This window comes from Haliotis rubra, unplaced genomic scaffold, assembly GCF_003918875.1.
Source record: "Haliotis rubra isolate DU_JTF1 unplaced genomic scaffold, ASM391887v1 Scf637, whole genome shotgun sequence".
Taxonomy (NCBI): Eukaryota; Metazoa; Mollusca; class Gastropoda; order Lepetellida; family Haliotidae; genus Haliotis; species Haliotis rubra.
This window is the reverse complement of record NW_025767343.1, coordinates 177,116-191,852: the sequence shown is the minus strand read 5'-3', so window position 1 is coordinate 191,852 and position 14,737 is coordinate 177,116. Positions and strand designations below refer to the sequence as shown.

At 39.7% G+C, this 14,737-nt stretch overlaps 1 protein-coding gene across 1 annotated transcript in view; it reads left to right on the top strand.

Annotated features, from left to right (window-relative positions):
* LOC124256724 overlaps nt 1–14,737 on the top strand; it is a 310,586-nt gene that overhangs the window by 193,044 nt on the left and 102,805 nt on the right. The window contains 1 exon segment of the mRNA XM_046690688.1: nt 6,918–7,029. Coding sequence (XP_046546644.1) covers nt 6,918–7,029 — 112 coding nt within the window.

The following is a 14,737-nucleotide window of genomic DNA, read 5'->3' as shown; positions in this document are numbered from 1 at the left end:
CAGTACCACTGGGCTTCCTGCCCACCACAATACCCACCAGTACCACTGGGCTACCTGCCCACCATAATACCCACCAATACCACTGAGCTACCTGCCCACCACAATACCCACCAATACCACTGGGCTACCTGCCCACCAATACCCACCAGTACCACTGGGCTACCTGCCCACCATAATACCCACCAATACCACTGAGCTACCTGCCCACCACAATACCCACCAATACCACTGGGCTACCTGCCCACCACAATACCCACCAGTACCACTGGGCTACCTGCCCACCACAATGCCCACCAGTACCACTGGGCTACCTGCCCACCACAATGCCCACCACTACCACTGGGCTACTACCAGCCCACCACAATACCCACCAGTACCACTGGGCTACCTGCCCACCACAAGATCATTCAGTACCACTGGGCTACCTGCCCACCAATGCCCACCAGTACCACTGGGCTACCTGCCCACCACAATACCCACCAGTACCACTGGGCTACCTGCCCACCAATACCTACCAGTACCACTGGGCTACCTGCCCACCACAATACCCACCAGTACCACTGAGCTACCTGCCCACCACAATACCCACCAATACCACTGGGCTACCAGCCCACCACAATACCCACCAGTACCACTGGGCTACCTGCCCACCACAAGATCATTCAGTACCACTGGGCTACCTGCCCACCAATACCTACCAGTACCACTGGGCTACCTGCCCACCACAATACCCACCAGAACCACTTGGCTACCTGCCCACCAATACCTACCAGTACCAATCAGTAACATTAGCCCATATCATCTACTACCACAGTATCTGTTGCATATCCATTTTACAAGCAAGAAGGCAACACCCTCTGTGAAGAACCAGGTTGATCTCTGTGTAATTCCTGTCACTTCCATAGTCATGCTTGCCAAAGACAAACCCCTGATCTACAGTTTGACCTGACATTTACCAATGTATTCATACAAGTTTAAACCCCTCTAACTGCTGTCTTCATCTATATTCATTTCATCTGGGACAGTAGAAGCGAATGTTACTGAGCTCCAGTACCTGGTAATCCTTGGTTGTCAGATAAACTCAGGAACAATATTGACAAATAGATTGTGCTAGTATGCCAAGCAGTACAAGGTCTTGTTTATTGATTGATCATTATCTAATGTGTTTTATAAGATTTGTTTGTTCATCCAGTATGCATTCATTTGTTGCTGAATTGGAGACGATTACCAGAAGTTATGATTTTATGATGAGGAATCTGACAATAGGCTAGTGATTGCCTCATTAAGTGTTTGACCATGGTGGTCTTATGTCCTTGGATATCGTGATATGTAGCCAATCATACAGCTTTCCTCTCATCACATCAGATTAATTGGAAGCAGACTTTACAAATGTGACAGCACCTTCTTTATGTACCCAGTAGCAGTTATACCATGCTCTTGTAGGGGAAGGGGAGCCAGTCCTACAGATACCACTCATGTCTTAAAGGAAGGGAACAGTGAGTCAGTCCTATATATACCACTCATGTCTTAAAGGAAGGGAACAGAGAGTCAGTCCTATATATACCACTCATGTCTTAAAGGAAGGGAATAGAGAGTCATCCCTATATATACCACTCATGTCTTGAAGGAAGGGAACAGAAAGTCAGTCCTATATATACCTCTCATGTCTTAAAGGAAGGGAACACAGAGTCAGTCCCATAGATACCACTCATGTCTTGAAGGAAGGGAACAGAGAGTCAGTCCTATATATACCACTCATGTCTTAAAGGAAGGGAACACAGAGTCAGTCCCATAGATACCACTCATGTCTTAAAGGAAGGAACAGAGAGTCAGTCCTATATATACCACTCTTGTCTTGAAGGAAGGGAACAGAGAGTCAGTCCTACAGATACCACTCATGTCTTGAAGGAAGGGAACAGAGAGTCAGTCCTATATATACCACTCATGTCTTGAAGGAAGGGAACAGAACCAGTCCTATATATACCACTCATGTCTTAAAGGAAGGGAACAGAGAGTCAGTCTTACAGATACCACTCATGTCTTAAAGGAAGGGAACAGAGAGTCAGCCCTATATATACCACTCATGTCTTAAAGGAAGGGAACAGAGAGTCAGTCCTATATATACCACTCATGTCTTAAAGGAAGGGAACATAATCAGTCCTATATATACCACTCATGTCTTAAAGGAAGGGAACACAGAGTCAGTCCTATATATACCACTCATGTCTTAAAGGAAGGGAACAGAGAATGAGTCCTATATATACCACTCATGTCTTAAAGGAAGGGAACAGAGAGTCAGTCCTATAGATACCACTCATGTCTTAAAGGAAGGGAACAGAAAGTCAGTCCTATATATACCACTCATGTCTTTAAGGAAGGGAATAGAGAGTCAGCCCTATATATACCACTCATGTCTTGAAGGAAGGGAACACAGAGTCAGTCCTATATATACCACTCATGTCTTAAAGGAAGGGAACAGAGAGTCAGACCTATATATACCACTCATGTCTTAAAGGAAGGGAACAGAACCAGTCCTATATATACCACTCATGTCTTAAAGGAAGGGAACAGAATCAGTCCTATATATACCACTCATGTCTTAAAGGAAGGGAACAGAGTCAGTCCTATATATATACCACTCATGTGTTAAAGGAAGGGAACAGAATGAGTCCTATACATACCACTCATGTCTTAAAGGAAGGGACAGAGAGTCAGCCCTATATATACCAATTGTTGCTTTGAGGGATGGGCATAGGGAGGCAGTGCTATATATACATCTCATCTTTTGAGGAATGGCAGTGAGGGTCGTTCACAGATTAACTATTTTGAAATCTCCTTTAGTACCGTGTGTCAAGTATTAAAAGTATAAGTTTATACATTCGGTCTTGTTCAGCTGTTTTAACCTCTTCCTACCATTGTTGGTAAGTGTTGTTTCAGTCTGATGTATATACTGCATGTTATTGTTGATGATAGTGATATGACCCGTGCTCATGCACCCATTGCTTCTTACAAACACACCCTCTGGCAGGAAGCATACATTCATCAGCTGCAGAATTATGTGAAATATCCTGTATGAAGGCACAACGTGTGACAGAACATGCTGACTTACATACATTATGTACAGCGAGAATCTATCACACATCAGTAAACACTGAAAACTGGGGGTCAGACCTGGCCAATTACCATCATTATGTGTGATTCTATACATTGAACCTACCAAAAATATCTAACAATTATAGCCTACAGTAACAAGTAATGTCCAGGGGGCCTCATTGATTCCTGTCAGTGCTTTTACCAGGTCTCTTGCGGCCAGGCTCATTACAGATGAAAACTGACTCAGATTATTTCAATAAGATTCCATACACCACGTACATCATAAACGACAAAACCATTTCCAAAATTTCAAGAAATCTCTGCAAAAAAGATTAGCATATTCTGACGCAACATGCGTAAGACCAAAATAAACATATTCTTACATGACATGTGTATGATCAAGACAAACATATTCTTACATGACATGTGTATGACCAAGACAAACATACTCTCACATGACATGTGTATGACCAAGACAAACATACTCTCACATGACCTATGTATGACCAAGACAAACATACTCTCACATGACATGTGTATGACCAAGACAAACATACTCTCACATGACATGTGTATGACCAAGACAAACATACACTCACATGACATGTGTATGACCAAGACAAACATTCTCACTCATGACCTGTGTATGACCAAGACAAACATACTCTCACATGACCTGTGTATGACCAAGACAAACATACTCTCACATGACCTGTGTATGACCAAGACAAACATACTCTCATGTGACATGTGTATGACCAAGACAAACATACACTCACATGACCTGTGTATGACCAAGACAAACATACTCTCACATGACATGTGTATGACCAAGACAAACATACTCTCACATGACATGTGTATGACCAAGACAAATGTACACTCACATGACCTGTGTATGACCAAGACAAACATTCTCACTCATGACGTGTATGACCAAGACAAACATTCTCACTCATGACATGTGTATGACCAAGACAAACATACACTCACATGACCTGTGTATGACCAAGACAAACATGTTCTCTCATGGGGTAGGTATCTGGCAGGTCTTCCAGGATGCCAGACCTCAGTGAAGCTGAGAGGCCGTGAGCCGTACGCAATGATTAATGTTCAAGGTGCATGCCTTATCAACTGGTCCTCTGCTTGTCCAGTATCTGCAGACAGGAAGTGTCAGCACCTGCACATGACCTGGCCATAACAATAGGTCAACAGGACCCTCCGATTTGCCACCTGATGAATTACTTCTGTTATGCTATAGGTAGAGCTGCCAACATAGATAGACATCATGGAAGACCTGTTCACACAATTATGGTTAGGTGAAGGCTATAGCGGCTTCTGGACAGATTAACTTCAGAAGTTCATGTGCATAGAACTCTGACATCCCGAATGATACGTAAATTAAATTTTGCCATCACCAGCTGTCATTTCAGTATGACCTGACACCTCCCATTGCAAGGATTATTCAAGCAGGGGTCAGTGCCATGAAGTGGATAGAGGTATCACTGGATTTCAACTCCATCATACATCTGTTGGATGTCAACCATATGTTAGAGGCACTGAACTTTCTGTTTTATAATCATATTTAATTGGATATGTTTGTCCTATAGAGGTTGAAATGTCACCAGATTGAAGTTCATATAACTTTCTTACCATGGTGGCTAGAGGCTTGTTACTTTCCGTTTCAAAATTGTATTACATGATACCACAATAACTAGGTAGATCCAAAATTTTCAAAAAGACGAAGAGACTAGCATTTTTGTTAATTCATAATTTTATTTTCATTTTTGTTCATTAAACATTGAAACATTTGAATCACATGAAGTTTAAATGTTTGGTTGGACTTTATACTAGATATTTTTCATGAAATGTTGAAGGAAGGGAACTCACACATAGGTTTCCTTCATCTATTACTCATATGTTAGACAGTAATTTGATGTGAGGCTATATGTGTTTACAAGTCAGGCAGGCGAGAATGAAAGTCTAATAAATAAAATAAAAAAATATTATGACCTTATGCATGTATATTCATGAACTGAAAGTGATTGCTGCTGACATTTATGTTTTCATTATACTACGGTAGTATCAAGTTATCTGGATATATAAATGTATAATGTTTGACGCTCACATCATCTCTATCACTCATACCTCTTTTCCTGTGGACTGAAAATAACAGCTATTTTACATCACCTGAATAGAGCTTAGTAATGTCTTGTCAGTTGTCTGTCTAACTGTGCAGCTGCAAGCACCACCTCCTCTCATGACCTTCACATATGTTACTCAAGTTTACTGCAGTTTTTACACATTTCCTCTGAAAAAACTAAAATTGTTTGTCTGAAACTGCTTACAGCATTCCAATCTTTTTAGATGTGGGTGCTTTAATATAATTGTCACCTTTGACAAACATACGTTACCATTTCTGCATATATCATTATGTCAGTTGATATTGAGTATGTATGCATATTAATTAATTTCAGTTTGATGTTTCTCACCTTCAGTCATTGACCTTCCGGACTTTTTTGGCTGCAATGAAAATGATTGTTTGACCTTCAACTTTGGGTATAGAGTGGCCATGTTCCATATACTTAGCTGCCCTTCTGTTTTATGAAAGAACCCATTTTTCTATTTTCTTGGTGAATATGAGCACCATATTGGATAAATAGCAGATTAATACGTAATTCTGATATTTGTTTTAAATTTGTCTGCAACACAATTTTATACTTACACAACAACATACAATATTTTCACAAACAGTTGAAGCATAGATGATATGAGTTAACCTAGACCTTAATAAGACGATGCTCAACATTTGCCTGAGTTGAGGAATATGTACAGTTTCCCCTCAAGTAACTCTCAAAAGATAGCTAAATGTTTACTTTGAACCTGTTCAGTTTTACTCAGTGTCAGATGACAACACATTTTGACATTAATGTAAATAATTTCATGTCAGCATTTGAAAGTGAATATGTGCAATGCTACTCCTAGACGTTGTGTTTGAGAGAATGCTAATGTGATAGTATGTGAGAGACAGAGAGATGAAACACAACCAAGAACAAGATATCAAAAAACAGAATAGGAAGTAATGAAAATCAAACTAGACTACTGCCACCTTGGCTATCAGATTGCATGAGGTTGCTGGCAGTGGTAACTGGGTCTACTGCCAGCCATGACTACAGTGACGGGAGAGAGCATGTGGCAACCACTTGCTCCCATGGTCTGACAGTCATACTGCTCCCCAGCTTCTAGCTTGTGCTGCATGCCTGCTGCCTGCCTGCCTGCCTGCCTGCCTGCTGCCTGCCACTAGCAGTACTGAGCTTGGGGACAGTCAGTGAGAGAAAGAGAGATTGAGTGGGCTGAGTGTGTGGCACAGGCTAGGAGTCAACAACACATACCGCCACAGAATACCTCAAGTAACTTCATTTCCCACTTGCAGCAGTGTATACTGTAAGTGACCACCAGTTCCTGCAATCAGGTGTGGCTGGAGAGTTACACACCTTTTGAAGTGCTCTATCAGCTGTCTGCCAGATTCTTAGTTGGATACTATCGGTGATCACACCACACTGGTGTTTTGTGTTGTCATATGACACTGAGCTATGCCTGTCACTGGATCCACTTCATCTGGTCAAATGGGAGATTGTGTACAAACCACTGCCACCAAATCTCGCAGCAAAAGTAGCAGTGGTAGTAAAACAGGAAGACAAAACAGCAAGAAAGAGTCAAAGTCTAAACGTGGAGGCAGTATGAAGAAGAAAGACCCCCTCCGATATGCCATCAGAGGTAAGCATTACTAAACAATTTTTCACACATCATTTGTTTTCTTTCAGAAACTTAGCAAACCACATGTATGCCAAAGTGTATGAAACTCAAGAGGACTTGTGCCATAAACGTAATGAAATCCGGGTAGCAAACATGCAGCTTGCTGGAGTTCGAGCACAGGTAAGGTAGTTATTAGATCTTCTCAAGTTTCCACACCAACCAAATGACAACCAAATGCAGGGTTTACACAACTGCACACACTATATACCATTCTGATAATAGTTGAAAACCACAGTCCACGTCCTGTACATATATCTAGCAGGTGTGCATATATGGTCAGCTGGCCATGTGCATGGGTAGACACACACACACACACGCGCACGCACATGCACACACACACACACACACACACACACACACACACACACACACCTTCACGCACCTTCACGCACCCCTTCACACACTCCTTTTCTCACTCACTCACACGCGCGCGCACGCACGCACACACGCACGCACACACACACACACACACCTTAACCACCACCAACACACACACACTTTTCAAGACACCTCACATATCACAAGTCTGTTGCTCTCACCCTTTTTCCAGCAGCCTGGCTCTACTGCTGAACTACCCATCTCAAACACCTGTTACACTCAAAGCTGGAGATCTTTCAGGGAATAAGTACTGTATCTTTTCTATTTGCAGTGGTAAGTGATGGTTAGGGGTCATCAATGAAAACTTAACTTGAGCTAGCTATGGCAGTTTATTCCAGTTTTAATATACACTTACAGAGGATTCCTTCCCTTCTTTTGTCACATGTGTAATGTAGCTCAAACCTACCAAAGACCTAAAATTAGTTACCATGGCAATGTTCTCTCTATGAAAATAGATGCTATCCAATGAGTAGAGCAACTTCCTTCTTGCAAGATACATTTCCACCATTATCAACAAGTTTAGACATCTTATCATTGTATGATATGTTCAAGCTTAACACTGCAATATCATGCATAAAGAATTCTCATACACCAAAGTCATAAAGATATAGGAATAACTAGTCAGTTTTTCATAAGTCAGTGTTCCAAGTTTGACCATTGCATGATAAAAACAAAGTAAAATGTTGCCTTCTGTTTGCGTATATCTGGTGATCCAGCAGCCGTATGTGTGTGTTGAGTGTAGTCACCCCCAGTCTCAGTGTAGGACTAACACACTGGTGGTTACAGTGTATATTTAGACTGTCTGGCAGCACCCTCAGGTGTACAAAAGCATTGCTTCAACTTTCATATCATCCATATGAAACACTGGCATCATTTAGTGAATGCCTGGACATATATCTCAGCATAACAAATCATTTCAGATTGTTAAGTTAAAACAGACTAAGGCAATTACAATTATCTAAGCTAAGTGCAAAACTGATCGTTTGTTTCCTAGACACTTATTTGATGGATGGCAGCTGACATGTATCAGCATCCTGAGAGCCCAGCTGTCTCTGTTTATTATTATTTTATTCTTCACTGATATCTGAAATACCTATTCCAACAATTTTATAAGCAGCATTGGGTCATAATTCACATTCATCTGATGAATTACAATTGCTTTTTTGCCTGATCCCTATGTTCCTATACCCAGCTGCTACCCCCTCCCCCAAACAGACATGCACTGCAGCCAACCAACCAACCAACCAACACGCACGCACACATGCACACACGCACACACACACCTCTGCTGTGTGTCATTATGCCTGCTTCCCCCACCCGTACACACATGCACACACATTTTAGCCATAGACCTTAAACTTGCTCCACACTTCTCATTCATGTATCCTTATACCTGCTATACACGTATGCACACACACACACACACACACACACATGCACGCACGTACGTACGCACCTGATCTACACACATCCTTACATACACTACATCCTGTGCATTATATATTAATCAGTATTTCCCATATATCAAGCTTCTGTGACCTATATTTTACACTTATTTCCTATATACATGTATTACTTTGTAGTCCCTGTTATATTACGGCTCTATTCCTTATTAATCATTCACCTGTTGAAGATGATACTGTTCAATATCATTAAGTGGGTAATGCACATGTCTATAACCAATACGCATGTGGGAACTAGTTTCATGAAAAATGCATTTAAACTCTCACTCACTGACATGGTGTGTAGAGAATATAGATCACTGAGAGTAGCTTATGCAATGCTGTTGCAAGGCTAACATCACATGGCATTGTTTTGTGAGTGTATCTCTATCTTGCAGCAAAATTTCACAATTTACGTAAAAGGGTATTCTCAGCTATTGTGACATGTTGGCAAACATTGTCATGCAGGGTCCCTATTCCGCAAAGTGACTGTAGCACAATGACAGTCATAAGTATAAGTGTTGGTGCAATGATCACCTTAGCATTACAATAGCTTTGTAGAACACACCCCTGAATTCTAAACGCTTTTGCATGTTATTTGATTCATACACATTAACTTTTAATGTGTTTGAAGTAATGTCATGTGTGTGTTGTCAATCCTGCCTGTTTACACACAACTGTGTAATTTGAAAAAAGCAAGAATAGCAGATAATAAATAAATTACTCAACCAATATCAATTTTATGAAACTGGTGTATGTTCTAACGAGCATCAGTGAGTCAAATACCAGCACTGCTTATTCAGTTCATAAAATTGTAATACATGGAGCATATTTAGTATGTGTTATATGCTATATATACATGACACACCTATTCCTTACACCATGCAGCTGTATTCCCTGTCTATTACACCTTTATTTGCTGTCTATTCTGTATCTAGTACACCTCTATTTCCTATCTAGTACATGCTTTACCCTGTTTATTACACCTCTGTTTGCTGTCTATTCTGTATCTAGTACACCTCTATTTCCTATCTAGTAATGCTTTACCCTGTTTATTACACCTCTATTTGCTGTCAATTCTGTATCTAGTACACCTCTATTCCCTATCTAGTACATGCTTTACCCTGTTTATTACACCTGTTTGCTGTCTATTCCATATCTCGTACACCTCTATTTCCTATCTAGTACACCCTTTTACCCTGTCTATTACACCTCTGTTTGCTGTCCAATTCATATCTAGTACACCTCTATTCCCTATCTAGAACATGCTTTTCCCTGTTTATTACACCTCTATTTGCTGTCCAATTCATATCTAGTACACCTCTATTCCCTATCTAGAACATGCTTTTCCCTGTTTATTACACCTCTATTTGCTGTCTATTCCATATCTTGTACACCTCTATTCCCTATCTAGTACACCCTTTACCCTGTCTATTACACCTCTGTTTGCTGTCTATTCCCTATCTAGTACACCCTTTACCCTGTCTAGTACACCTATTTTCTGTCTATTCTGTATCTAGTACACCTCTATTCCCTATCTAGTACACCCTTTACCCGGTCTATTACACCTCTGTTTGCTGTCTATTCCATATCTAGTATACCTATATTTCCTATCTGGTATGCCTGTATTCCCTATCTATTATACCTCTATTCCCAATCTAGTACACCTCTATTCCCCATCTAGTGCACCTATATACCCTTGCTATTATTCCTCTATTCCCTATCTAGTACACCTCTAGACCCCATCTAGCTAGTGCACCTATATACCCGATCTATTATACCTTTATCCCTATCTATTATACCTCTATTCCCTATCTAGTACACCTTTAGTCTCCATCTCACTCCGAAGACCCGGGTTCGATTCCCCACATGGGCACAATGTGTTAAGCCCTTTTCTGGTGTCCCCCGCCATGATATTGCTGGAATATTGCTAAAAGCGGCGTAAAACCAAACTCAGTCAGTCAGTGTAGTCTCCATCTGGTGCACCTATATCCCTAGCTATTATACCTCTATTCCCTATCTAGTATGCCTCTAGTCCCCATCTAGTGCACCTATATCCCTATCTAGTATGCCTCTATTCCCAATCTAGTGCACCTATATCCCTATCTAGTGCACCTATATCCCTATCTAGTACACCTCTATTCCCCATCTAGTGCACCTATATCCCTATCTAGTACGCCTCTATTCCCCATCTAGTACACCTATATCCCTATCTAGTACACCTCTATTCCCGATCTAGTGCACCTATATCTCTATCTAGTACACCTCTAGTCCCCATCTAGTGCACCTATATCCCTATCTGGTATGCCTCTATTCCCCATCTAGTGCACCTATAATTCCTATCTGGATATGACTGTATTCCCTATCTAGTACACCTCTATTCCCCATCTAGTGCACCTATATCCCTATTTATTATACCTCTATTCCCTATCTGGTATGCCTCTATTCCCCATCTAGCGCACCCATATTTCCTATCTTGTATGCCTGTAATCTCTATCTAGTACGCCTCTATTCCCCATTTAGTGCACCTAAATTTCCTGTCTGGTATGCCTGTATTCCCTATCTATTATATCTCTATTCCCTTTCTAGTACACCTCTATTCCCCATTTAGTGCACCTAAATTTCCTGTCTGGTATGCCTGTATTCCCTATCTATTATATCTCTATTCCCTTTCTAGTACACCTCTATTCCCCATCTAGTGGACCTATATTCCCTAGTTAGTATGCCTGTATTCTGTATCTTGTGCACATCTGTCCCTTATGTATTACACGTCTATTTCTTTCTATTACACATCTATTGTTTATCTAGTACACTTCTGTTCCCTATCTTTTACACCTCTATCATTTAAGAACATGTTGCTTATCATGCAATCATTTTTGAGAGTCCTCAGTATAATGTCAAACATAAGTAGGGTCCTTACAGTGTTATGTATGAATATGATGCATATTGTGATATCATATGTAAATAGATACTTGTGATATAATTTTGAAAAGGGTATGTATTATGCAATCAATTATGAATAGGGTTCCTACTGTGATATCATATATGAATGAGGTGATAATTGTTATTGTACTGAAACCTTCTATGTGTGTGAAAGGTTTATTTCAGACTCCTACATACTTTTATTTACATCTATTTTTCATGTATTTCTGAAATGCTACACAAACTCTCTTCCCTGCATTGTCAGTGATGGCTTAATACAAGGGCAAGGTCACTATCAGAAGGAAACCAGACAAATGTGATAATCTCAAGTGTCTACTGTAGTCATCAATATGGACAGCTGTAATGATCCCAGGTGTCTACTGTAGTCATCAATATAGACAGCTATAATGATCAAGTGTCTACTGTAGTGATCAATATGGATGGCTGTAATGATCTCAAGTGTCTACTGTAGTGATCAATATGGATGGCTGTAATGATCAAGTGTCTACTGTAGTCATCAATATAGACAGCTGTAATGATCTCAAGTGTCTACTGTAGTCATCAATATAGACATCTGTAATGATCTCAAGTGTCTACTGTAGTCATCAATATGGACGGCTGTAATGATCAAATGTCTACTGTAGTCATCATTATAGACAGCTGTAATGATCTCAAGTGTCTACAGTAGTCATCAATATAGACATCTGTAATGATCTCAAGTGTCTACTGTAGTCATCAATATAGACATCTGAAATGATCTCAAGTGTCTACTGTAGTCATCAATATAGACAGCTGTAATGATCTCAAGTGTCTACTGTAGTCATCAATATAGACAGCTGTAATGATCTCAAGTGTCTACTGTAGTCATCAATATAGACATCTGTAATGATCTCAAGTGTCTACTGTAGTCATCAATATAGACAGCTGTAATGATCTCAAGTGTCTACTGTAGTCATCAATATAGACATCTGTAATGATCTCAAGTGTCTACTGTAGTCATCAATATAGACAGCTGTAATGATCTCAAGTGTCTACTGTAGTCATCATTATAGACAGCTGTAATGATCTCAAGTGTCTACTGTAGTCATCAATATAGACAGCTGTAATGATCTCAAGTGTCTACAGTAGTCATCAATATAGACAGCTGTAATGATCTCAAGTGTCTACTGTAGTCATCAATATAGACAGCTGTAATGATCTCAAGTGTCTACTGTAGTCATCAATATAGACAGCTGTAATGATCTCAAGTGTCTACTGTAGTCATCAATATAGACAGCTGTAATGATCTCAAGTGTCTACTGTAGTCATCAATATAGACATCTGTAATGATCTCAAGTGTCTACTGTAGTCATCAATATAGACATCTGTAATGATCTCAAGTGTCTACTGTAGTCATCAATATAGACAGCTGTAATGATCAAGTGTCTACTGTAGTCATCAATATAGACAGCTGTAATGATCTCAAGTGTCTACTGTAGTCATCAATATAGACATCTGTAATGATCTCAAGTGTCTACAGTAGTCATCAATATAGACATCTGAAATGATCTCAAGTGTCTACTGTAGTCATCAATATAGACAGCTTTAATGATCTCAAGTGTCTACTGTAGTCATCAATATAGACAGCTTTAATGATCTCAAGTGTCTACTGTAGTCATCAATATAGACATCTGTAATGATCTCAAGTGTCTACTGTAGTCATCAATATAGACAGCTTTAATGATCTCAAGTGTCTACTGTAGTCATCAATATAGACAGCTGTAATGATCTCAAGTGTCTACTGTAGTCATCAATATAGACATCTGTAATGATCTCAAGTGTCTACTGTAGTCATCAATATAGACAGCTGTAATGATCTCAAGTGTCTACTGTAGTCATCAATATAGACATCTGTAATGATCTCAAGTGTCTACTGTAGTCATCAATATAGACAGCTGTAATGATCTCAAGTGTCTACTGTAGTCATCAATATAGACAGCTGTAATGATCTCAAGTGTCTACTGTAGTCATCAATATGGATGGCTGTAATGATCTCAAGTGTCTACTGTAGTCATCAATATAGACAGCTGTAATGATCTCAAGTGTCTACTGTAGTCATCAATATAGACAGCTGTAATGATCTCAAGTGTCTACTGTAGTCATCAATATAGACATCTGTAATGATCTCAAGTGTCTACTGTAGTCATCAATATAGACAGCTGTAATGATCTCAAGTGTCTACTGTAGTCATCAATATAGACAGCTGTAATGATCTCAAGTGTCTACTGTAGTCATCAATATAGACATCTGTAATGATCTCAAGTGTCTACTGTAGTCATCAATATAGACATTTGCAAAGATCTTAAGTGTCTACTGTAGTCATCAATATAGACATCTGTAATGATCTCAAGTGTCTACTGTAGTCATCAATATAGACAGCTGTAATGATCTCAAGTGTCTACTGTAGTCATCAATATAGACAGCTGTAATGATCTCAAGTGTCTACTGTAGTCATCAATATAGACATCTGTAATGATCTCAAGTGTCTACTGTAGTCATCAATATAGACATTTGTAATGATCTTAAGTGTCTACTGTAGTCATCAATATAGACCTTTGTAATGATCTCAAGTGTCTACAGTAGTCATCAATATAGACAGCTGTAATGATCTCAAGTGTCTACTGTTGTCATCAATATAGACAGCTGTAATGATCTCAAGTGTCTACTGTTGTCATCAATATAGACATTTGTAATGATCTCAAGTGTCTGCAGTAGTCATCAATATAGACAGCTGTAATGATCTCAAGTGTCTACTGTAGTCATCAATATAGACCTTTGTAATGATCTCAAGTGTCTACAGTAGTCATCAATATAGACAGCTGTAATGATCTCAAGTGTCTACAGTAGTCATCAATATAGACATTTGTAATGATCTCAAGTGTCTACTGTAGTCATCAATATAGACATTTGTAATGATCTCAAGTGTCTACAGTAGTCATCAATATAGACAGCTGTAATGATCTCAAGTGTCTACTGTAGTCATCAATATGGACGGCTGTAATGATCCCAAGAATCTCAAGTGTTTACATTTGTCTTTTATGCAGAAT